Source organism: Corvus cornix, chromosome 2, assembly GCF_000738735.6.
Source record: "Corvus cornix cornix isolate S_Up_H32 chromosome 2, ASM73873v5, whole genome shotgun sequence".
NCBI lineage: Eukaryota > Metazoa > Chordata > Aves > Passeriformes > Corvidae > Corvus > Corvus cornix.
In genome coordinates, this window is record NC_046333.1 from 146,643,376 (window position 1) to 146,666,831 (window position 23,456).

At 40.2% G+C, this 23,456-nt stretch overlaps 1 protein-coding gene across 1 annotated transcript in view; it reads left to right on the plus strand.

The window, feature by feature from the left end:
• TG (thyroglobulin) overlaps positions 1-23,456 on the plus strand; it is a 149,399-nt gene that overhangs the window by 59,373 nt on the left and 66,570 nt on the right. The window contains exons 35-40 of the mRNA XM_039549565.1: positions 615-680; positions 9,704-9,838; positions 10,712-10,876; positions 12,004-12,226; positions 15,325-15,418; positions 19,256-19,415. Coding sequence (XP_039405499.1) covers positions 615-680; positions 9,704-9,838; positions 10,712-10,876; positions 12,004-12,226; positions 15,325-15,418; positions 19,256-19,415 — 843 coding nt within the window. The remainder of the gene's footprint in view (positions 1-614; positions 681-9,703; positions 9,839-10,711; positions 10,877-12,003; positions 12,227-15,324; positions 15,419-19,255; positions 19,416-23,456) is intronic.

The window sequence follows — 23,456 nt, forward strand, 5'->3', positions numbered from 1 at the left end:
AGGGATTGTCATTTATTATGTCTTAGTGGAAAATGTATAACTGATTTGACTAGCCAAAGTGTTTTACAAAATATGAAGGCACAGGGGAAACTTCATTTTTATTATTTGTGATTACAAAATATTTATGGGAAGTATTAGCAAATGAGAAGTTTTGTGTATGGAAATGAATATGAAGTTCTGTATATGATGAATTCTTATTTGAACTTTAATTTGGAAAGTGTTGTGCTGAAAAAGGCCTTTTTTCTAATTTGTGTTTTTGAGAAATTCCAGTTTGCTGGAAGCAGAGAATCTCATGTCTCTCCTAATGCAGAACTACAAATACAAAGAAGGGTTTGAAAAAAACCACAGAACTACTGAAATCAGTTGCTCATAACTGCATGTCAAAAAGTGCTTGTAGGTGTGTTTACAAATACAGAAATTTAGGGAAGTCTGGTTCCCTGTATGAGTTCAAAAGGTTTAGATAGCAAAGCAGCCCTTGCATCCTTGCTCTTGGTGTGGAGAAGATGCAACACCCAGATCCCAGAAGTAATGCTGGAAATACTGAGTGTCAACTGCATTTTAAACTTTTAAGTATAATTGTTTTCAGATATGGGTATTTTTTTTTCTGCTTTTAGCTGACTTGAAGAGCACCATTCCTAACCTGTGTCTGCCTGTTAGTTTACCTCTCAGGCCAGAAAGTGGTAAGTATATTTATGTATTAAGCAAAAAAAAGCAAACAAAAAGCCCAACCCCCCAAAAAACTGCAGTAAAAATCCCCCCTCCTCTATTTTGTACATATTGCTGAAAGACCACACCATAATGAAATGTTTGTGTTCCCCATGAGGTTACTCATTTAGGTGTTTACTCATTTTCGTTAACTGTGTATAATTTAAATGAAAGAACTGTCATATCCATGATGCTGACCTAATTTCTCATACTCACCACCACATGAGATCAGTGAGACTAAATAGTTGGCAGGATTGATGAAGAAATTTATTTATAAGCGTGGATGTCATATCACTTTCCAGATATAATGAATCTTACTGTACTCGCATGTAGTTTTTGAAAAGTGAGTGGACCCTCTTAGTAAATGAAACTTAACTGCTGTCTTTCAGGGCTTTGTGTCGGTATCCCCCTAAAAATATATGCAAATCCTCAACAGCTACAGGCTGCCCTGGCGTGTCCTTTCCAGAAATACACGGCATAGCAGTGAAATACTATGTGTAACAGAAAGGAAGAGGGTGGACTGGTTATTAAAAAACTCAATTTAACCCTGCAGTTATACTGAAATTAAGAAATCACTTCCATCTCTAACCTTGATTTTCTGTTTGATCTGAACAAATACTTAATCTGTTTGTATCTGTCTTTCCTTAAACCATATGTAACTGAGCATGCAGGAGACTTGATATTTGCAAAGATTTTCAGTATTGAGTTCAGAATTTACTATGATCTGTTTTATCATCATATCTGTAACCACCAGTCATGATCAAGTTCAGTCTACTTTTTAGTAGAATTTGTACTTTTTAAATGATCATTTTAATGTAATAGAAGGAAAACTCCTGTCTTCGTAGGTAAGCAGAAATAATTTTTGTGTGAAACACTTTGAGGAGCTGGTGGGGTAGGCCTGGCATGCAGGTTGGGCAATTCAATCCCTTTGCAAACTGCTTTTCCCATGGGATGTGGAAAACAATTTCACTAAAGCTTTCTTCCTCCCAGATTCAAGTTTGGTAGTAATTTTCGTATTTTCCTTTTACATTTTTCTTGCTTGCTTAAATCTAGGAAAATAGTGACCTAAGCAGCACGTAAGAGAATCAGGAAATTAGGCCTTTCTGTTGTTTGCTTTCAACTCTAAAGTCTGCCCAGAACAGTAGCTCCAGCAAGTGAGGTGCTCATCTTTAGTAACAACCCTGATCTATCACACCCTTTTCCAGGTTATCTTTCCAAAGGCAGACCAACTAGGGTGTCTCTGGTTTGCAGAGATCTCGTTAAGAAACCCCAGCAAGCTGAGCCTCCCACAAGGATGCAGGATTCTGGATTAGAGTGGTTGTCCTGGGGAATGATAGCAATCAGAAGTCACTGAATTACAAAAAGCACATCTATCTGAGAGTCAAATTAGCACCAGTTTCCTGGACACTTTGGGGCTCTGACACCAGTGGGTGGAGCAGCACATTCAAAATGCAACTGGACACCCTCTGTCCTTCTTATGTTCTGCCTCATTTCAACAGTAAAAGTTCCAGCCTGGTTATTTAGGTGAGATTGTTATCTGGGCTGCGTCGTCAGAGGTTCCAGAAAATTTTCAAAAACATTGCTTCCAAACACTCTATGATTGTATGTTATATTAATATGTGCTATAGAAGATTACTTGTTTTAGAGTTGGGCATCACAGAAACGCTAGCATTTACTGAATTTTGTACATTGTGGAAATGTTTCTACATGAGGATAAAAAATTGCTGTGGCTGCTCTGTGGTAGCCAGATGGTGAGTGTGAGAAAATGTCACTATTTAAAGGGCACTGCCGTGAGTAGATACGTATGTGTGTGCATGTAAGCATATCTATACATGTGAAAAATACAAATCTTTTCATCGAAAGATCAGAAAAATACTTATATTTGCAAACCTTGCCAGAAGGCTCTGTGAAATCATGAAGTTGATGTTATGTCCAATCCAGAGCCTGAGTTAACTGAAGCACTATTAAGGCTTACATTTCACTGACAGATAATGCATTGACTGCCTCATTTCCCACATAGCCAGTTTGCAACGCTCAGAACAAAGTGCCCAGCACTTTGCTTCCTCCCATTTGCAGTCAGGATGCTGCTCCATTCAAAATCTGTGGTTGCAGCCCCAGTGTGTTGTGAAGAAACCCAGATGAGCAGACTTATTTTCAGCCTGGTGGGAAGTAGATGTTTTGCCTGTTTTACTCATTTTTCTTCCCAACAGAGTGGGTAGAGGTGTTGTAGGACCGTAAAACAACAGAAAGATCTCAACAAGAAGCCTTTCTACAAGTACATGGGTAGCAAAAGGAAGGGTAAGGGAAACATGGGTCTGCTGCTGAACGGGGCAGGAGACCTGATGACAAAGGAGCTGGAAAAGGACCAGGTGCCTTCTTCACCTCAGTCTTTCCTGGCAAGTCCAGCCTTCAGGATCTTCAAACGAGGGGGAAGGCTGCAGCAAGGAAGATTTAGCCTTAGAGAGGAGGATCAGGTCGGGGACCAAGCTCGACATACAAATCCAGGAATGCAAAGGGAGCTGGTTAATGTCATTCTGAGGCCACTCTCAAATAACTTTGAAGATGATGGGGGAGATTTTGTTTTCCTTCTGTTCCCTCGTCTGGGCTTTTGAAGAAGTTCATCAGCAGTAATCATCATAAAATGTCTAGACCTTTGAAACTTGAATAACAAAAGTAATTTTCAAGAATGACTTCTTTTCATGCCTTGTCATAGAGCAGGCTGCAACCACCAAGGAGATGCAAAAAAAGACCCTTCCCCGTGTAAGGCTAATCTTGGGAGAGACTCAGCAAGAGGGGAGGGTCGAGGTTCTTCTTGTTCTTTGCCTTGTACTGAATTATTCATCAAGCAGCCCAATTCAGCCCTGTGATTTCTCTCAAAAGCCTGAGGCTCCAGTGGGCTTTTCCCACATTATTGCCCCTACAAACAGCACTACTTTATGTTTCTAACACTCACTAGATACCCCATTAGCCTGTGAAAAAGGGGAATTAAGTGCTCTGTAGTGCCTGCAGGCCACTACTCTCTAGCAGGAGGGAGGTGAACTGCACAGTGTCTTCTACCTGAATTCTTGTTGATTTGTTGTTGCTTCAGCAAGTTTTGCCTATTTGTAAAAGCCTTTCTGATAGAAGGCAAAAGTCTCCAAGTCATCTCATCACCAGGCTGTAGTGTGTTTAACTGAATGTGTGATTTTTGTCTTTAACTGGATGAATACTTCCGTCTACTTCTGTACATATATTGCATGGAGCAGAGCATGCTCCTGCTGGTCTGTTGTGATTTCCACATAGTTTCTGTGATCTGAGAAATGGTGATGGAAAAATTGACAGCCTGAACCGACTGGGAAAGTCCAAGTTGTTACATTTGGAGCATTTTTTTCCCCTGAAGAAGTTCATGTGCTGTGATGACACTGAGTGTGGAACCATCTGTAGTGAGTGTCAGGTACGATCTGTACCTTTAACAATGGGAGAACATCTATTATTTTAAGACTGCTCCTGCTGAAAATGCTCCTATTTCATCCTGCAGTCTTGGGTTACTTAGGTTGGTATTTAAATAACAACTCTGCTCAGTTGTGTGAACATACATAATTAGGTTTGAGATGGAACTTCCTGCAGCCAGCTGTAAGCTAGGGGAGATAAGAAAATGAGTTCTTAAATTATCTATTTTGTACTGTTATTTTTCAAAAATGCAATGATGTTATTCAAACAGCTTATGCACAAGGTTTTGAGTTAGGGTAATTTTTATGTGTTTACAAATTAGTCTGATAGAAGCAAAACAATCCATGAGACATATTACCTGAATTTATAGAAGGAATACTTGTGCTTAAAGCAGACTGGAGAGCCTGAAAATACTCCTGTGAATGAGGGAGGGGTGATGCTGGTGACTTTTAACTTTGTTATGAGAATTATGAATTGTATACAGTAATTTTTCAAATTTTAATGAGCATTTGCATCTTCAGTTCTAACTAGGACATGTCTATCTGTCTTAGATTTGGCAACTGTTAGGAGACAGTGGCCCTTAAAGGGTGGTCCCTGCACGGCACTGCGGATTGCCTACAGATCACGTGGGCTCTGTTCCCACTCCGTGCAAATCAAGTAATTAATTGAGAAACCACCGAGGCATGTGGATGTAATGATCTGTTAGACCCTTCCTGTTCCTGCCTCCTGTGATCCCCTAATGATTTATAGTCATTCCCTTGAGGCAGGACTGAGCAGAGCAGTGGCTACAGGATATTCTAACATGGCAATAAATTTCCCACAGGGCTATGTCTGCACATGGGGTATTTCCATTCCCAAGAGAGATGCTGATGGTAGTGCTGATGCAGCTGACTTTGGTGATTAATAGTATCTTTTATCTTGCTGTTTTCCCACAATGTTGAGTATTTTTCAGAGACATCCTTGGTGTGAAACAAAGACAGCCTTTTTTAATCCACTTTTGGGAACTGATTTACCATGCTCCCACATAGCAAAATGGATCTCTGGCGTGGAATTACTCTATCTTTGGTCTTAAGTTTGGTTTTTATTGTTTGTAAATATGAGGATTTTAGCCTTCTGAAAACAGCTTATTTTAAACCTGGATATATATCTAGTACATTTTTAATATCCCCTTACTATATTATTTGCTATAATTGGCACCCTAAAGGAGGCAGAAAGCTTTTATTTAGCAGGAACATAGCGAGATTGCTCCCTGCTAAATGCCATAAATACACAGTTGTTATTTTTGAGACTTGTCTGAGGTGTGATTACAGTTATTATACAGCAGTTTAAAGAAAATACTAATTTTGAATTATACAAATCTCAATGGATCAACAAAAACAAGAAGTAGTTCTGTTTTAGGGAGAGTATATTTTCTGCAAGTCCACTGTGAGTTGATGATTTGCTGTCTTTGAAGATCATTGGTGTACAGACAGGTTATTGGAAAAAACCCCTTTGAACACTGGGAATATAAAGCACCAAGTTCAGTTTCTAAGTGTGTTTTGGGCTTGAGTCAGGGCTACTAATATGGCTCACAGATTTCAGAATTAAGATCACAATTTGTCTTTCAAGCATAAATCAGGCATACTGAACCCAGAGCTCTGATTTATGTACCTCCTTAACCTCATATTGCCATCCTCAACTTCACAAATTTTCTTCTAAATTTAGCTTGTTATTTTACTGCACTCCTGTGTCTTTGTTTCCTTATATCAGGTGTTAAATTTTGCAGCAAACTCAGAGCTGATGCCTCTTTTCTTCCACTGAAGTCAGTGATGAAGCTTTTGTTGACTTTATGACAAGGATTTTATAATCTCATTGCCTGTGAAAGTGGGAGGCTGAACTCTATGTCTTCAGGAAATCTATTCCAGTCTTGTGATCTTGTGACTGGAGCGGGAACAGAGTAAGGCCAGCGTGAGTCTTTTTGCAAATCCAGTCTTAACCTTGCTTACCCAAACAAGAACATCTGGAAGAGAGAGGCTCTCTGTATGGGACATCTATAATTTTGCAGTAAGAGTTACGGAGATGGCTGGATTCAGAGGGCTGTAATTATCCAATGAAAGCCTTTGCCAAAATGTGGGTTGGAAGGTCAGAGCTCAACCCCAATATAAATCAGAAATGTCTTCCGGCCTATCAGGTGCACTATGCATTGCCAGTAGCACAGGGCCAGTCTGTAGCTCTGCCTCGTGAGAGCAGTTTCTATATGAAACAAGTTTAGATCAGCCATGGAAAGTCGTGTTTTGCTCATGGAATGAAGCATGGGTGTGCATGGCTGTGGGTGTTGCTGGATCTGCTTCCAGGAGAAGGGAAGAAGCAACCAATATCCAACATCTCTTTAGCAGTTCACTGCTGGCTGCCAATGTCCGCCGTGGTGTCATGCATGGCACTGGGTTAAAGAGTTTTGCTCTGTTGTTAAAATAAGCATTAATGTTTCTATATCTCTCTGCATCTGAGGTCAGCTGGGCAGATAAAGGGAAATGAAAAAAAATTGGGAGTCTCAGCATTTAAATCTGATCTGAGATTATGAATGCTTCGTCCAGGACTGAGAATGAAAAAAACCAACATAAACCCCAAGCCAACCCAAAGAACAACCCCATGTGGGCGGTGGCAAGGGTGACTTTTATGAGATTTGGGGAAATGAATAATCAGGTTAGATAGGAATGTATGATCTGTGGATGTTTGCATCATGAGTGGTCACTCTTCCGTGCCCAGTGTGCCTATATGTATGCCTATATATATATAAAATGTATGCTCCCGATTTTACTCTATCCCACATAAAGGGATAAAATAAATATCTTCTAATGTAAAACTAGAAAGTGTAGCTTGTGAAATAGGTATAGGAGGCAAAATTCAAGTGTCAGACGTGTAAATCCAAAAAGTTTATTTTGCTTTTGTGGACTCGTTTTGAATTTCCTTCCTGAGAGAGCAAGGAGCCCTCTGAATGGTTGGCCTATGGGGAATGGAGGCACGTGAGGATGACGAGACTTGCCCAAGGTCACTCAGTGAGTCAGGGAAGCTATGGGAAAAGGGTCTGGGGAAATATGTTCCAAAACCACTGGTGCACCCAGACTTTTTGTGTTACAGTGGAATCCAGACAAGGCTCTCGTTGAAAGAACCACAGCTGGTAATTGGAAGCTTTGTCTTAACCTAGAAATTTTGCTTGTTCCCATAGTAGGACCTCAGGTGCTGGTACTGTACCCAGCACAGGATAGCAACATGGCTCTTAGGTAAAAACAGACTTTGAGTCATATTGATAAAAGAAATCTTTTCTTGTTTATATCTTCATTAAAAAAACAAACAAACCCAAACTGAAAACATAAATTGGTGAAATTCAGTCTGGAAAAGAAAGACCTGAGGGATCTAGTAATGTGGGCAGAAAATCTCAGGAGGGGATGTAATGGTTAATTCCCCATCACTTAAAATTTATGTCTGTTTTTTAAAGTATCTTTCTAAATAAGTGCCACAAACTGTCACCCTAGATGTAGAGGCTGAAATTTTGTAACTCAGGTCATGCAGTAGCTCATAGGACATGTTTTTTAAAAAGAGAAACCATTGACAATATGAAAAATAGTCATTTCCACATGACTAAAATCACTCTCTTCCTCTAAAATAATTGAATAGTCAGTTCTTAAGGGGAAAAAATTCCAACGCAGTAATTCTGTTACACAAGTCAAGCAGTGACTTCAGGGCCATTGCTCCTGACTAATTCAGATCCCCTCTGGATGCAGTGCTGCTGATGACTTTGCCTCTCTGTGACTCAAGTCAGCTTGTGGTGTTAACATAAAACAGGGCAACACCAAATTAACCTTTATTTCTACTTAGCTGGGGACCTTAATCTTCTGTGGAAGGTATCTACAGGCAGCAACAATCTTCCTTCTTTTGGAAGAGTTGCTCACAAGTATAACAGGAATGGAATGATTTTGAGGTGGCTGTAGAGGACCCACAGGACCCAGTCCTGCTTTCTTGCCTCTAGTTCAAAACCTGAACTTTGGGAAGTTCTATAGAATACAGTAGGTCAGTGCATCACTCCATCAGATGTTTTCTTTAGCAGGGGGCATGGCAAAGGAACCAAGCCCTAAGGCAACAGCCTTGGCAGTGGTGGTAGCACATCAGGATTTTTCAGCTTGTCCTTTGTGAGATAATTCATGCTTGAGGTTTACACTTCCTAGTGAAGGATGTACCTTGCAAAAGCAAAGACTTTTTGTGTCATTGTAGAGCCCTGAATTGTGGCAGTTACTCTGTGTTGTCATGAATTTTACAATAATTATGAAAACTAAATTAGTCACTGCTATTCCCTGCCTATTTGCTCAAGGAAGGATGCAGCCTTGTCTGTGGTGTGTTTTGGGTCTTGGGTTCTCATCAACTGGACAAGTGTGTCAACACCAGGAGTTTCAAGTTGATTGTATGGACTCCAGACCTCAGCCTCAGGTCTGATGTTGAGTGCTATGGTCAAACTGTCTTTCTGTGAGAGGGGGAGAAAGGAAACGTTGGCCATCTTTGCCAGCCACTGATTTCTCAGTAGACTAAAAGAAACGTTTCATGAAATGACTTTCACGTCTGTGTGGGTCAATGAACTCAAGGTCAAGACCTGCTCACTAGGAATAGCAGAGGAACTGCTGACTTTGCTCTGTCCTCACCCTACAATTACATGGAGAGGTTAACACCAACCTACTGTTTTTGGCTCACTGGCCGCAGCAGGGCCTTTTGCTTTTACAACATACTGAACTGCTGAAAGGAACTAAAATAATTAAAGGCTCATTCTGTCCCAAACCTTCTTTTTTGTCTTCTGTGTGCAAAATTGAGAGTTCTCAGATATTTTTATCTGTGTATGTGAAAAAAATGTTTGTGGTATTTTTTTAAAATATATTGTGAGATAAAAGGACAATTCTTGAGGAATACCAGAGTTAGTACATATGTGCATATGCATGCTCACACAGGTACATACGTGTAAAATGCATATATGGAAATATACATATATGTAATGGACATGATTATAGTTATACACATGTACATATTTGTGTATATGTGCCTATGAAATTAAATGAAATCTTAATTATGTAGAAGTTACATGACATTAAAACTGTTCATAGAATTGAAATATAATTCTGTCCACCAAATCAAATTGAAATGATCAAATCAACTTCCAATTGCTTTCCAAGAAGTTAGTGGCTGTACCTTTTCAGGAACTTGTGTGCAAGCATTATGACCCATGCCCTTTAATGCAATTAGGCCTGTTAAGTAACCTTTTATTTAAATCAGTTGTATTTACATTCAAATCTGGATAAAACTGCTCTAGATTGCCTATTTCTTTACTAAATACCTTTGTAAACCACGTAATATGTGACCTCTGAATATGGGAATGGATGTTCAAGTCAGTCACAGACCTTTGAATATTTAATTTATTCTCAGTTGATGCAGAGTAAGATGACGCTTGTTCACTGGGGAAATCCCGAATGCTTTTAACTCTATATTAGCTTCCTCTGAAGTTTTTGCTGCTTCTTCTAGCCATATTATTTTTTTGTGGTTCATTTTACAGAGTATGTGGATGCATGGCAACCCTTTAATGTGTCATCTGTTCTCATGGATTCATCCATCTCAAACTTTGAAGTTATGCATGTTAGTAGAGATATATCCAATGACTTCTCTACTGCCAGAGATTTTTGCCTATCTGGTAAGAAATGGTCATTGACAGCTTTACAGAAAATACTGACTTATGAGCTTGAAAAACCAAGAACAGCTTTCCCATTTCTAACATAGAAATACTGATTTTACTTGTTTTTAAAGACTATTAAGAAACTACTGTTTCTTAATCTGAGAGAGGGGACCTGAAGTAGTTTAGCTAAAGAAAGATACAATAGATTTAAAATGCCATACAGTGATTGGGTAATTTTGATACCTCTTGGGCACAGAGATCTCTTACTTCTCCAGGCATTGTACAATATTGTAGCAAATAATTAAAGCAATGATGTCTTGTTTTTCTAAAGAACAGTTAAGGGAAGCTCATCAATTGGGACAGATGAGAAACCCACCTGCCATTACCTAAAGCAATCTGTGGCAGTGGTGTGTGAGGGAGGGTTAACTGAGAGCTGGGAGGAAGCAGGGCTTGAGCTGCAGTAACAGCAAAGAGAAGTGCTTTTATCTACAGCCTGAATAGTCAGCAGAGAGTCCTTTAATTTCACATGTCTGGGAATTCCTCAATGCCACAGAGTGGTAGAAATAAGGGAAAGTTCCCACTTACTCACTGGGGACTGTTAGAATTCAGATGCGGTTATCAGCACTTTACTAGATGATGTTTTTCTCCTTCTAAAACCTGTGATAATAGTTCTTTTGCTGTATTACTCCATCTTAAAACCAATATAACCTTCTGTCCTTCGGCTATTTTGGAGACTTCTGGGATTTGAGGACATTTATGTCCCATTATTCAGCTTTAGAACTACACTATATCCTTGTGGCTTCACCTGTTGTAAAACCTTTCTTTTAAGAATGGTGTAACAATGTGAGAATACATTTTACCTGCTCTTTTTCTTCATGTTTCATTTCATAGCTTGTTCAAAGAACCAGTCATGTACAGTGGTTACACTGGAAATCCAGCCTTCAGCCATAAGGTGCCTTTTCTACCCTGATACACAGATATGCACCCATGGCCTGCAAGGGCAGAGCTGCTGGGTTTTACTCAAAGAACCTGCTACCTATATCTATAGGAGACAAGGTAAGAACAGGTTAAGGCTATGGAGGAAGGACCTCATCTGTGGTGGCCTGTGCACAATTCTTGTGAATGGAGGAGTGAGGTATTCCTCACTAGACATAAAGCAATTTGGATATCTCCTAGACACTTGCCCATGGCTGTTTTAGTGGAGTTACAGCCAGGAGGATGGGAAAAATATCCACAAATGCTGTTTTAAAAATGCATGAATCATAGTGTTGCCCTCTAGTGTTGAAGCAGGCATAACAGAGGAAGTCTAGTTCATGAAAGATGTTTTAGAAAGTGCAGAATAGTAAAACCAAACAACAATAATGAAAATCCAGCTCCTCCCTTTTCATCTGCAGAAGATGCTTTGATATGCTCTTCCTTTTAAGCTCAGACAATAACACTAGGAGTGTTGAAAAGCCAGTGTCAATTGAAAGTATTAAGGACAATCTCTTGAGAAAACAAAAAAAAAACCAGCCAGACATCCTTGCTCCCTAAACAGGATGAAATAACATTTTAAAGAAGTGAAAATTATTTATGAGAGAAAAAGAAGTCGTGTAGACAGTGTAGATAAGTAAAAATTCTCTTGTTTGGTTACATACTTATTTGAAACTATGAGTTTTGTTGGGTTTATTCCCCTTGATTTTTAAAGAGACTGCTTTCATTTTATGTAATACTGATTATTTCATTTATTAGAGATAATTAGAACCCAGGTAACAATAAGGGGAAAGAGGAGAAAATTTTCCTTTTCTTTTCACTGAAATTCTGTGAAGTCAAAGAGAACCTTCTGGGTTGAAACTCAACAAGAGAAAAGGGGATTTATCATTGCCAAGTGAAACAAAATCACAAACTGAGACATAAAAGCTAGACTTGTGTGTTTATTGTTCTGTACAGGTTTTAGTCCCATGTCTTAGAATTTTGTTCTTGCCTATGAAATACATTGTTTTAGGAGAGAAATAGCAGGAGGTATCACTCAGCTGTTTTTAATGAACTTTTTAATAGGAAAACTATCACAAATTTATCTGTGTTTCATTTAAAGAAGTGGACACTTAACAGTTTAAAACTATGGGAAATTGGTCTAATTTTCATTTCTGAAATGGTACTAACTTGAAAAAAAAATTTTTTTTCCTCTGTTCCCCCTATGACAGGTTTACTCCTGCCCATTTCTGAATTGAATTCAACCCCAACCGTGTACATCCCCTCCCATGGACTTCTGATGGGCAAATCCCAGGTGATCCGCATGGGATCAGAATGGAGAAACATCAGCCAGTTCCTGGGGATCCCTTACGCTGCCCCTCCCCTTGGAGAGAGGCGCTTTAGTCCCCCAGAGCCCTTTGCTTGGGTGGAAACCTGGAATGCCACAGTGGCTCGGTAAGGAACCCCCATGGCCATCTGCAGGAGTGCCTGTCCCTCCAGGGATATCTGACACTGAACCGTGCCATAAATCAAATCCCTCCTGATGGGAGAGAATTTTCTAGAAGTCCTTGCAAGGAGTTTCAAAGATAAACCGAGACTTTTCCTGGAGTTTCAATGCTGCCAGATAGTTGTTTATTAAGTCTTATCAGAGGAACATAGCCACTAGCGTGACCCAGGTACAGCATAGAGCACAGAAAGCAGGAGTGAAGTCTAATTATCAAGATTTACACAGCCTTTTAAAGATAATTTAACCAATAGTTACTAAAAACATCATATATTATTTTCACTTTCTTACCAATTATTCAGTAACATGGGCAGGAACTGCGGAATTCTCTATCCAATCATTCCAAACTACTTTTACTGCAGAATATGGAGTAGTAGAAGAAGGAGAAGAAGGTTTAGAGAACAACAACAATCCTCCATTTTGATATTTTTTACTCTTATCTATTTACTATGAAGAGAAGCCCAAAACCTCTAAGTTTTTCACCCTGTGACAATCTTACATAGTAGTCTATCACCTAATTCACACCATTGTATTTTCTAGTTCTTGTCTGATCATTGGTAATTTTTTCCAAGGTTGGAGGTTAAAAGAGTGTTGTTCAGGGGGGTAAGAACCCTTAAAAACAGGCAGAGAATATTTTCGGCACTCTGGGTTCCTACAGATATGAAAGCTGCTGGAGTGATCACCACAATACTCATGTCCTTTCTTGCTAAGCAACCTACACAGTACAGATAGACACAAGTTTGAGACTTTGCTTAGCAAAGAGAATAATTTCTCCATCTATATGTTAAAGCATGCAAGTACCTCAAGAGAAAAGGCAAATTCCAGTATACTCCATTGCCTTGAATCTCTGCATAACTCTCCACCAACTGTCTGCTGCCAGTCCATTTCCATTCTGAATAGTATTTATACAGGCATTTATTTTATTTATACAAATATATTTTCCTCCTGCTGAGCCATAAATCTGTAGACATTTAATCCAACAGGGGCGCTTAAATACTGATGTAGCCAGAAGCTGTGGGCCTCATATAGAAATTCTCTGCCTAGTAGCGTCCAGGAGATCAGGCTGAAGGACCCAGAAGATCAATCTCTTCTGTCCAAAAGCTATTAAAAGTCAAATACTGGGGGAGTTGAAAGTGTATTTGGCCTTTGGTGATCCCGTCCTTCAGGTTGCACCTGAGCTGTGGAGGTGTGAACAGCACAACCACAGCAACCACAACCTCGTGTACATCGAAGGGATCTGGTGGGATGTGGCTTTTTGTTTCCTCAGGTGTATAGCGGTGTTAGTTTAGCACACACAGCACCAGTTCTTGCTGTCTGAGCCACAGTGTGGTGTCTTGTAGGGCTTAGTTAGACCCACCTGCCTCTGTGGTCTCCCCTTGAAGACCTGGGGTTTCAATGAGCATCCTGGCTGGGATTTTCAAAACAATTTAGGGACCTTAGTTAATCTGTTCCTGTCTTTTGAATTCACAGTTCTTCCTATCCAAAATGCCATTATCTTCTATTATTCATTTAAGGTTAAAAAACCAATTATTTGAGTTTACATTTGGGAAATTGGAGAGACCTCACTTTATGTATAGAAACTGTTGATTTTTTTAGGATTCTATATTGATGCTGCTCAATTTGTATATAAGAAATACCCATTAGCACAGTGCCATTACAGATGGAAGAGAAATATTTACTTTTGAGCTTGGACTTGATTAAAGACTTAAAAATCTTAAAAACCACAACCAAAATCAACCCAAATCAACCCAACCCAAAACCCCAGCAAGGTATTGAAGTCTCCAGCTGCTGGAAGAGCTGTGGACTTGCTTCAGCAGGTGGCAGCCTTTCTCCTGGGAGCTGGAGAAAAAAAAGCCATGATAACGGGTGATGATCCCTGCTGCCCTGTGGAAAGCTGTATGATTAATAGTGTAAGGCCTATTGTCCTGGAAGGTTTCCTGCCTGGGATTTTGTATTTTTTCTGGCTAAAATGGCTTTAACAGTTTTGGTTGGAGATGATGTGCTTCACTATGTCAGTGTGAAAGTTGCTGAGTGACATCACCATCCTAGGAATCTCCCTTACGGAAAAAAAAATATTATAGAATTCCATTAAGTCTGGTCCTTTTGCTTGTAGTTTTCTAATAATTTCTTCACACCTTCAGGACAAAATTTTACAAGGGCATTAAAAATGGTAATTTGGAAATAATTCTCGGAGATATTACCATCTTTTCCAAAGCCTCTTTTGGCTTCTTCACTAATAAATTACGATTTTTTTTCCATAACTCATTGTGTAGTATGGATATAACTGTGAAATAGAAGGAACTGGCTTCAAACTAGCTTGTCACTGAACAGCAAAAATCATCCACTTGATTCAAGCTTGAATATGCTTAAGCAGATGAATTTCGTTCAGATGATGGCCAGAAAATTATTTTCTCTACACAGTTGGCTGCTGAATTCCTACTGAAAGGGTACTTTTAACTTTAATTGACACTATTAATGGTCTGCTATGATGCTTAGAGCAGAGATTTTAAAAATGCATTAAAATTTTGAACTTACCAAATATTCCCACAGACCATTAGAATTTAAATTAAAAACAAAGAAATGTAGCCCACAGACCACTAAAAATAACTAAAAATGTGTGTAGCCCGCAGATTATTAGAAATTTAAATTTATAACCAGCATTTCAGCAAAAGAGTGGATTTTGTAGGTGTGCAGCCAATAGAAGGGGACAATGTGCCTGAGACCCCCAGCCCTGCTCCCCTTGCAGTTGGTGCTATTTTTTTGCAGTTTATGTAAAGTGTGGGTTTTTTGAAAGCATATTTTCAAGTTTTAAGCATTTTAAAATGAGGCAGGGTGTCTGAGGAAGGGTTCTAGACACACAAATACAATGTATTATGTGTGTGCATACAAACCCACACACCTATTATTAACCTATAGGTGGGCACAGTTTTAAATATGATCGAGATTTACAGATTTTATTAACCTAATGCATCAGAATACAAGGAAGTAGCATCAGTGGAAGAAGAGTACAAGCCTTTTTTATTGTAACTTTCTCACTCTGTGTCTCTAGGGCAGCATGTTGGCAGCCAGGAGATGGAGAGGCCCCTTCACAGTCTGTCAGTGAAGACTGTCTGTATCTGCACATCTTTGTTCCTGCCACCACTGTAAGTAAGAGATGTAATTAAAGTCGATTTTTTTTTGTAGCTGAACATTGTCTCTTTCCAAAGTACTTTTAATTGGCAGGAATGGCTGTTTCTCCTGTGTTGTTCACAAAGCCTGCAAAGTTAAATTAGGTGCTCTGGTGTTTTTACTGGTACAAGAGTATTCCCTACAGTCTTTGCGTTAGCTGCATTGGGTGGCTAAGAGGACAGCACACTAAAAAGCTAGAAATAAGAGAGATGCAGAGAAACAAAACATGAGAAGAAGGTGGCATCAAAGGAGGAGAAGTTAAGGACAGAGATGGCAGTGTTCCTGCAAGGAGACCATCTGTCCAGGAGACAATACTGCAATACAATACATCAACACTTACCACCAGTCAGGGACCTGCTGATGGTTTTTTTCCCCCCTCATCTTTACTGTTCCCCTGTTGACATCTGTGGGAGGTCTGTTGGGAAATGAGGGTGGCAAGCAATGCTAGATTTGTGGCCAGCTCACAGAGCTTAAAAATAGACATTTCAAAAATTACTGGGCCACTGGTACAATATGAGGGATTGTCATTGGAAAGTTCTTGATTTTTCTCATTCTAAACAGATATAAAAGAAAGCTTCACGTTAAAGCCAAGCTAAAATGATTGGCCAACCCCTGGGGGGCTGGGGATAAATAACATGTGAATCCCATTGAAGAGTGGGCCCAGAGACAAGAACTTTTTCTTTCCACAGTACTGGCAATTTTCAGAAGGTGATGGTTGTTGTGATAGAAATTTATGAGTCTGTCATACTGCATGTCTGGAGAGAGCTGGTTTAGCAATCTGACAGCAGCACAGAGAGTCCCTCGCAGGCCCATTTTAATCACCAGAGGGACCAGCAGTCCATCTTCTCCCTGCAGCATGAGACTGTCATTTTGCCTTGAGTGCAGTCACCACTTATTGAAAACATCAGGTCACTGTCCCAGGCAGTTTGCCATCTATGCTTAAGAGCTGCTTTCAAGATAGTTTATTTGAAAGCATTGTATTTTCCACCAGACTAAATAGGCTTGTCTCTTCTCCTTGTCAGTCCTGTGAACTGAATCTCTCCTGCCTTTTGTAGACGTGTAAGGTAGAAGTAGGTCCAATCAAGAAAATCAGTTTCACATGCATAAGTCTAGTCCAGGAGAGGACTAAAGCTTCTGGTTTTGCAGAAGTAGCTGGGAACAGAAGGCATTGCATTTTCCTGCCTCTTTTTGTGGCAAGCTCTATTTTTTGCTCACATACAGATAGTTATAGATTTTCAGCCCATGGAAAGTTAAATTAGCTAGTAAATACGTAATATAAAATCTCCCAGAGGGAAGTGAATGCAGGGGTCATTCAGGAGCATTTTGAGCCTGAAAAAGAGCACTGTGCAGGGGCTGCTGTCTGTCACCAAAGGACTCTCAAAGTGTCAAGCAGTGAAGAAGGTGAATGACATCGTTTTACTTCCATAGCTACATGTACCACAGTTAAACTGGCACTTCTGGCTTTTTCCCTCCTATAATCATCACCACCTGTCACACTAGCAAAGCAAAGCTGCGCTTTGCCTTTATTTAGAAAAAGTTCAATTGTAAGATCAAGACTTTAAAATTTCCATTAAATAGGAATAGAAACTATCTCTCTTCCTACTCATCCCCACTGCACTCAATTCTTTACAGAGCAATATTGTACAGTAGTAAAAACACTGGAGGTTGCCTGTCTTGGTCCAGTTTAAATCTATCCCTGCCAAGTAGCTCATCAAGTGTTTTACAGAAGGATGAGCAGGGAGGTTGGACCAGATGGCCCCAACACAAGGTTAACCATGCTGTCATTCTGTGATGGACAAGATGGTTATGAATATTATGAAGCTTTTCAGACTTCCAGCTGACTTGCAGCTTCCTGGTGGCTGCTGAATTTCATTCCCCCCTTAGGGTTTGCAGGGTTTGCACATGGGACCTAAGCCCCTGCAGTCATGAGACCATGATGGAGCTGCTGGGCTTACCATGGTGCAGACCAGAAATTGGAATGCTACATCCAGATGCTTGGCTCTGTGCACAGTCCCAGTGCTAAGTCTTCCCCTGAATTACTCCATATCTGTTGCAACTGTTGTTTTGGTTTGTCATTTCCAAATTTTACTGCCCATCTTTGCCCTTCTTAAGCTTTTTTTGTGTGAAGTCACTCAGAATACTGTAATATGCAATTTACGGGTCAGCTGGAGGTCATAGTGCTATGGAGGGTGTGGACACTTGGGAAATGCTTAGTGTAAGCCTCAGGCTTAACCATGCTGAGCTGAGGGGATGGAGCAGGCTCAAAATAATGATTAATACAATTTTAGCTGACACAGCTCGATGTGGTTGTACTCCAGAATGAATTTCCGTGTGATAACAGATGATTTAACTTTTTTCTTCACCCCCATCTCTCTCTGTCTTGCATGCGGTGCAGAAATGGGAACCAGGGACAAGGCACTACAAGTTAGGCAGTTTCAATTCAAGAGAAGTTCATGAGAAAAAACAACTGTCTCAGTGCTTGTAATTTCTTGTGTTCTCTTGGCAACATTGTCATGTTCACAAGAAGCCCCTGAGATGATTCATCAGAGAGATAAGTGAGGAGTGCACACAATTTTGTGCAAATTAAGGGCAGTTGAGGGTAGTTTGCCTGCTAATCTGTGATTTTGCAGGATGCTGCGGCCATCAGTACTCTGCTGCTTCTCCCATACAGCCGTTTGTTTTTTTGCTGGAGACATTCTTTGCCAGAACAGATGGGACTGCTGTGTTTAGCTAAGCTCCATCCAGAAAATAACAGCAAGAGAGCTCAATGCCCTCTAGGTGCAGGGAAAACCAACCCCAGATGTACTTTGATGCTGCTACAGGAAAGAAAAAAAAAAAAAAAAAAAGGAAAAAAACAAACCAAGCTCCCCCCTTATGCTCCCTGAAGAATATTTCTTTTGAGTGTCAGCTTGGCAGACCTGTAACCTGCTGGTAAGTGCTGAGGTGTCCTGGGGCTGTTCTGCCTTTTTGCTGCTCATGCAGCAGCAGCCTGGCTGCAGCCCTGCTGTGTGCGCAGAGGGGGTCCACACCTGGTGCTGCTTTGGGAAAAAGCTTCTATTTCTGTGCAAAATCAGGTGGCTCTGCCAGGAGCGATTACATGGGTGCAGACCAGGACTCCTTGCCATTCCAAGAATCCTACTGGGCTCTTTTGTGGCAGAGTCCCTCTGTGCTTCATGAGATGTGAGTCTCTCCTCTGCAGAGACAAAGTCCTCTCTGAACGATCCCTCTATATATCTGGTAGGGGAAAATTTCCATGGGGATTGAAGGAGCATGGAGTGTTATCAATATCAATGTCAAGTGACATTTTTGAGACTAGGCAGTGTTTGAGTGCTGAAGACTTGAGAGCAGGAAGCAGCTATGCACAGCTATTGGCTTAGTCTTACTCAAGATGGAGCAACCCAACAGGCCTTTTCCTTCTCCTGTTTCTCACTTGGTTTGAACTTTTCCTGCATGTTTGTGTAAAGCAGATGTGGTCTAGCAAAGACAAGCACACCACATGCTCAGTGGCCAAGGCAGAAGGAGCTGGCCTAGAGGAGATGTTGGCTGGTGGAACAAAGGGGACCTGTTAGGTCTTCTTTATACTGGAGATGGTGCCCTCTTTAATGATATATAGGTCATTGTGGACAATTTGTGGACAACTGTGGACAACACCCCTTAAATTCTAGACAGATAGGCAGATATCCCCTCTTTATGGTCACTGTTAAAGAGCTTTAAAAGGCTTAGATAATGTTCATGAGGAAGCTGCTTGTGTTCTCATCAGTGACCTACCAAAGCTGTCTACAGGAATATTAATCTGGTCGTTGTCATGGCAGGTCAAAAACATGTCAGTGTTGCTGTTCTTCCACAATGGGGGAAGTTACAACGCTGAGGAGGGAAAGCCAACCCTAGATGGATCATACCTGGCTGCCATTGGTAACATCATTGTTGTGATGGCAAACTACCGGGTCGGTGTCTTTGGCTTCCTGAGCACTGGTAAGTCATGGATTTCCAGAGCAAACATGATTATGCATTCTGTAACACTTCCATTTCTGATTTTTATTTTTTAAAGTTATTATTTAACTTGAAAAATCTTTATCTTTCACCGATTATTTTAATTTTTGAAAAAGTATGACTGAGAAATGGTGGAGACTTGATCAGAAGAGAAAGGGGAGTGGCTGGGGGAACAGGGACAGCAGCAAACCGAACCCAAGTATCTATATCAAAGCACTGGCTAGACTTCTGATTTCAGATGACATTCTGGATATTGAGTTTTGCAGACACATGTGAAGATAGGTTAGTCATCAAAATTCATACTAATTCCAGTAGTCTACCATTGTGGGTACGGTTTTCAATGGCTCCAACTTCCAACCTGTTCCATCCATGAAATTTTGCTGATGCTCTCCTGTGCCCATGTCAGAGTGGGGAAGAGGCAGAGACAGATAACTTCATGATCATGGAAAGAAGGATGTGAAAGGATTAAAAGTATGGCACAAAGGTAGTTGATTGGTTCTTCAGCAGTTCAGTCTGACTTCTCTGAAGGACTTGCAACATTTAATCTGAATCTGTACTGTCCTGGATGCGACTGTACTTTTGCATGTTCTGTTTGCAACCCTTCCCCACGTTCCAGTGTAAAGGACTTTTGCCCCCCTCCTGCCTCCTAATACCAATTGCCATTAAAAATTATACAAATCCCCATTACAAAAAGGATATTGTCTTGTACAAAGAGGCAGGTACGCATGAAAACGTGTTCTATCTCCCTAAACCTTTTTGGTTGTGCTGTCTGGTCTTGGGGATTGTTTTTTTTTTCATCTTGCCTTTTTAGGCAAGTAGGGAACACTTTTCTTTCTACTGTCTTTCACTTCTGCCTGGGGCAGGGGAACTTAAAGTAGAGACTCATGGAGAGAAAATGCAACAATTGCAAGTGCAACTCTTTTTCAGTCTGGTGGCAATCCTCGGTCTCTTTAGTGTGCATTTTAATATATTTATGACCTTTAGGAAGTCGTATTTGCCATATTTGAAAATACCTGACCTACATACTTTTCCTCATGATTCTTTTGAGTGTTCAATGCTAGTGATGTTTTTGATTCTGCCTAATTTGGGGTTGGAGCTGCAATTATTGGTTATTGTTGCCCTTCTCTGCTTACTGTTTTGTTCAAAGCTCACTTCCAGCAAAGCCTGTCTTGCATTCTGTAAATAGAGAGATGGCACTACAAGCTCCTTACTTAGATAAGAAGTTGGTTATGGGTGTATGTGGGGAAAAAATCACTGTTTTCATCAGTGAAAGCCTGATGTTTATGAAAGTGATACCATCATTTCATTTTGTCTAGAGCCAAATGCAGTGTGGATATGTGCTGTGGGAGCTTCCATTACACAGCAGTGCCCACACATTACCCACCACCCTCCTTCAGCCCTGTGAAACTCACCTAGGTTTCTTCTTAAGTGGAAACTGCTGGCTGGGCTGAATATGATGTAGCAGTATTTATATGATGGCCCATAATTTAGGGATCAGGGAAATTATCCAGTCTCTTTTTCACAGGGTTCCGCCTGCATGTCCCAAAATGTCAATACATGGGCTTGGTGTATATGGTTGGCATTCCTGCAAACCTTCAGACAGAGATGATGCATTACAAGCAGGGACTTTTTGGGGATCTTCTCCTGCTCCTCTGTACTGTGGAGCTGTGGCCAAGGAAAAGTGCATTCTTTCCTGGCTTCTTCCTCTTTGGGAAGTCCTTGATGTGTGTTTGGAAAAATCATACAGTCCTAGACTCATAAAATATCTTGAGTTGAAAAGGATTCACAAGAATCATCGAAGTCCAACTCCTGGCCTTGCACAGGAGACCCCAAAAATCCCACCATGTGCCTGAGAGGGTTGTCCAAACACACCTTGAGCTCTGTCAGGCTTGGTGCTGTGACAACAGATGGGTGATTATTTAAGTCATTAACCATTAACTTTCCAGTCTCTTGCCTGGTCCTTTGGAACTTTTGCTGTTGGGTTCAAAGGAGACAGAAGTTCACCCTTAGGACCTAGAAGCAGGACTGTTAAAAGGCCCTACAGTTAGAAATACAAGTTATGAATTTGTGAATAATACTAATTTCATTGTCCAAAGTGCTGAATCCTCTTGAGTTGTTATAAATTGCAAACTAGAAAGGAAGGAGTTAAATGGATTTTTAAGGAATTGAAGGGTAGTGAAAACAACAGATTTTCTTTTGTTTGGATGGAGTTTTTGTTAGTTCTACAGTTGTTCTGGTCTCCCAGTGGCAGGGCTTTTGCAAAAAGTGAAAGAGCTCTTTTTCTTCTATGCATAAAAGATGCTTAATTTAATTTGCTGTCACCCATTAATGTGGCAAAAAGTGATGCACATTCTTACAAGTGCCTTCACCTCTCGCTTTGCATTCAGAAAAATTAAGGTGAATTGCCAGTGATAGGGATGGTAAGAATTTGGAGAAGAAAGTCATGTTTTTAGGTTTTATTCTTTTAAGTTTCCATGAAGTCATATAAAACAGAATGATTTTCATGCTTTTATTTAGCACTATTGTTCTTCTCCTGTTTAGTAATAACAGTAGGAAGCACACAAGGACTCTGGTTTCTTTTCAGTTTCCTGTGGTCCTCAGGAATGTGATCTTTTCCTACAAAAAGGCAGTGGAAAAGATTCCTGGCAGACATGTTTCTTTCAGTCTAACTCCTATGAATGTCCATGCATGCATCTGTTCTCCAGTGTGGTATATTTCACAACCCAGTTGTGGTTTTTGCCAGGGAACAAGGAACTGGTTATGTTTCCCTCTTAGGTCTTTTTGTTTAGTATACTGGTAGCAAGGCAGATTGTGTGGCTAAAACATTTACATGGATCTGCACATAAAAATTTCTTCACCAAAGAGATTGTAAAGCGTTGGAACAGGCTGCCCAGGGCAGTGGTGGAGTCACCATCCCTGGGAATATTTCAGAACATGTAGGTGTGGTACTTGGGGACATGGTTTAGTGGTGGGCTTGGCAGTGCTGGGTTAACAGTTGGACTTGATGATCTTAAGGGTTTCTTCCAACCTGAAGGGCTCTATGATTTCACTTCCTTTGGAGTAGTCTCAATAGGGATGCAGCAAGCCCTTAAAATGAGATTTCCTTTTTAAAGAGTGGGTTTATTGCTGAATTGAGAACTCTGGGAACTGGTCATGGTGTGCAGAACAAACTAAAAAAAACCCAAAAAAACAACCACAAAACCAAAAAAAACTAAGCAGGGAAAGCTTTTCCTCCATTGCTTCACTGGTGTGGTTTGGACTGATCATCTGAAACAATGGCTATAGGTCAGGTTTTTGGGCCATTCAGTTTTTGGCTGCCCTACTGAAAGGCTGTTCCTGACAATGGCTGTTGTAGTGTGGGCATCTCTAAGCCCTGAAAGGTTAACAGTAATCTGTTCTGCTCTATATTTATTCTGCTGTGTAAACTGGTGTGTTTGATACCTCAGTAATTCATTACAGCAGTGCAAAGGATGTGCACTTTAATTGCTTTTTGCCCAAGACCTGTCCAAGAAGTGGCAGCTTTTTATTCCACACTCTGTTAACTTTGATTTCCTAGTTTCTGAACCTATCCTTATTTTAAACTTGTACTATTTGATCTTGGCAACGGAAGAAACAAATAGTTTCAGCTGTTTTTCTATTCACGGCTTTTCTTTTTTATCCCGTGGGTTTTTGGTTTTTTCCAAGTTTTAAGTGTGAAGAATTTTAAAACTTTGAAAATGAATGGCTCATTGTGGATTAAAAAAAGTAGACAGCGAATAATAATTTTCTGATCCTTTTTTACTGACCATGGAGGAATTACTTATTTCTGCTTTTGTTGACATAAAATCAAGCTTACCTACAGGGTTGCATCATTAGATGCTTTCAGCATTAGTTTCTTATTAATCAAAGTATCAGGTTACCACTTCTTGGTGTTGAAAAGGAAGTGGTCATACTTAGGAGAAGCACCAGATTAATTATTTGTTTGTTTTTATGTTTACAAAAATATGAAAAAAATATAAATATCAGATTTCTATCAGACATAGG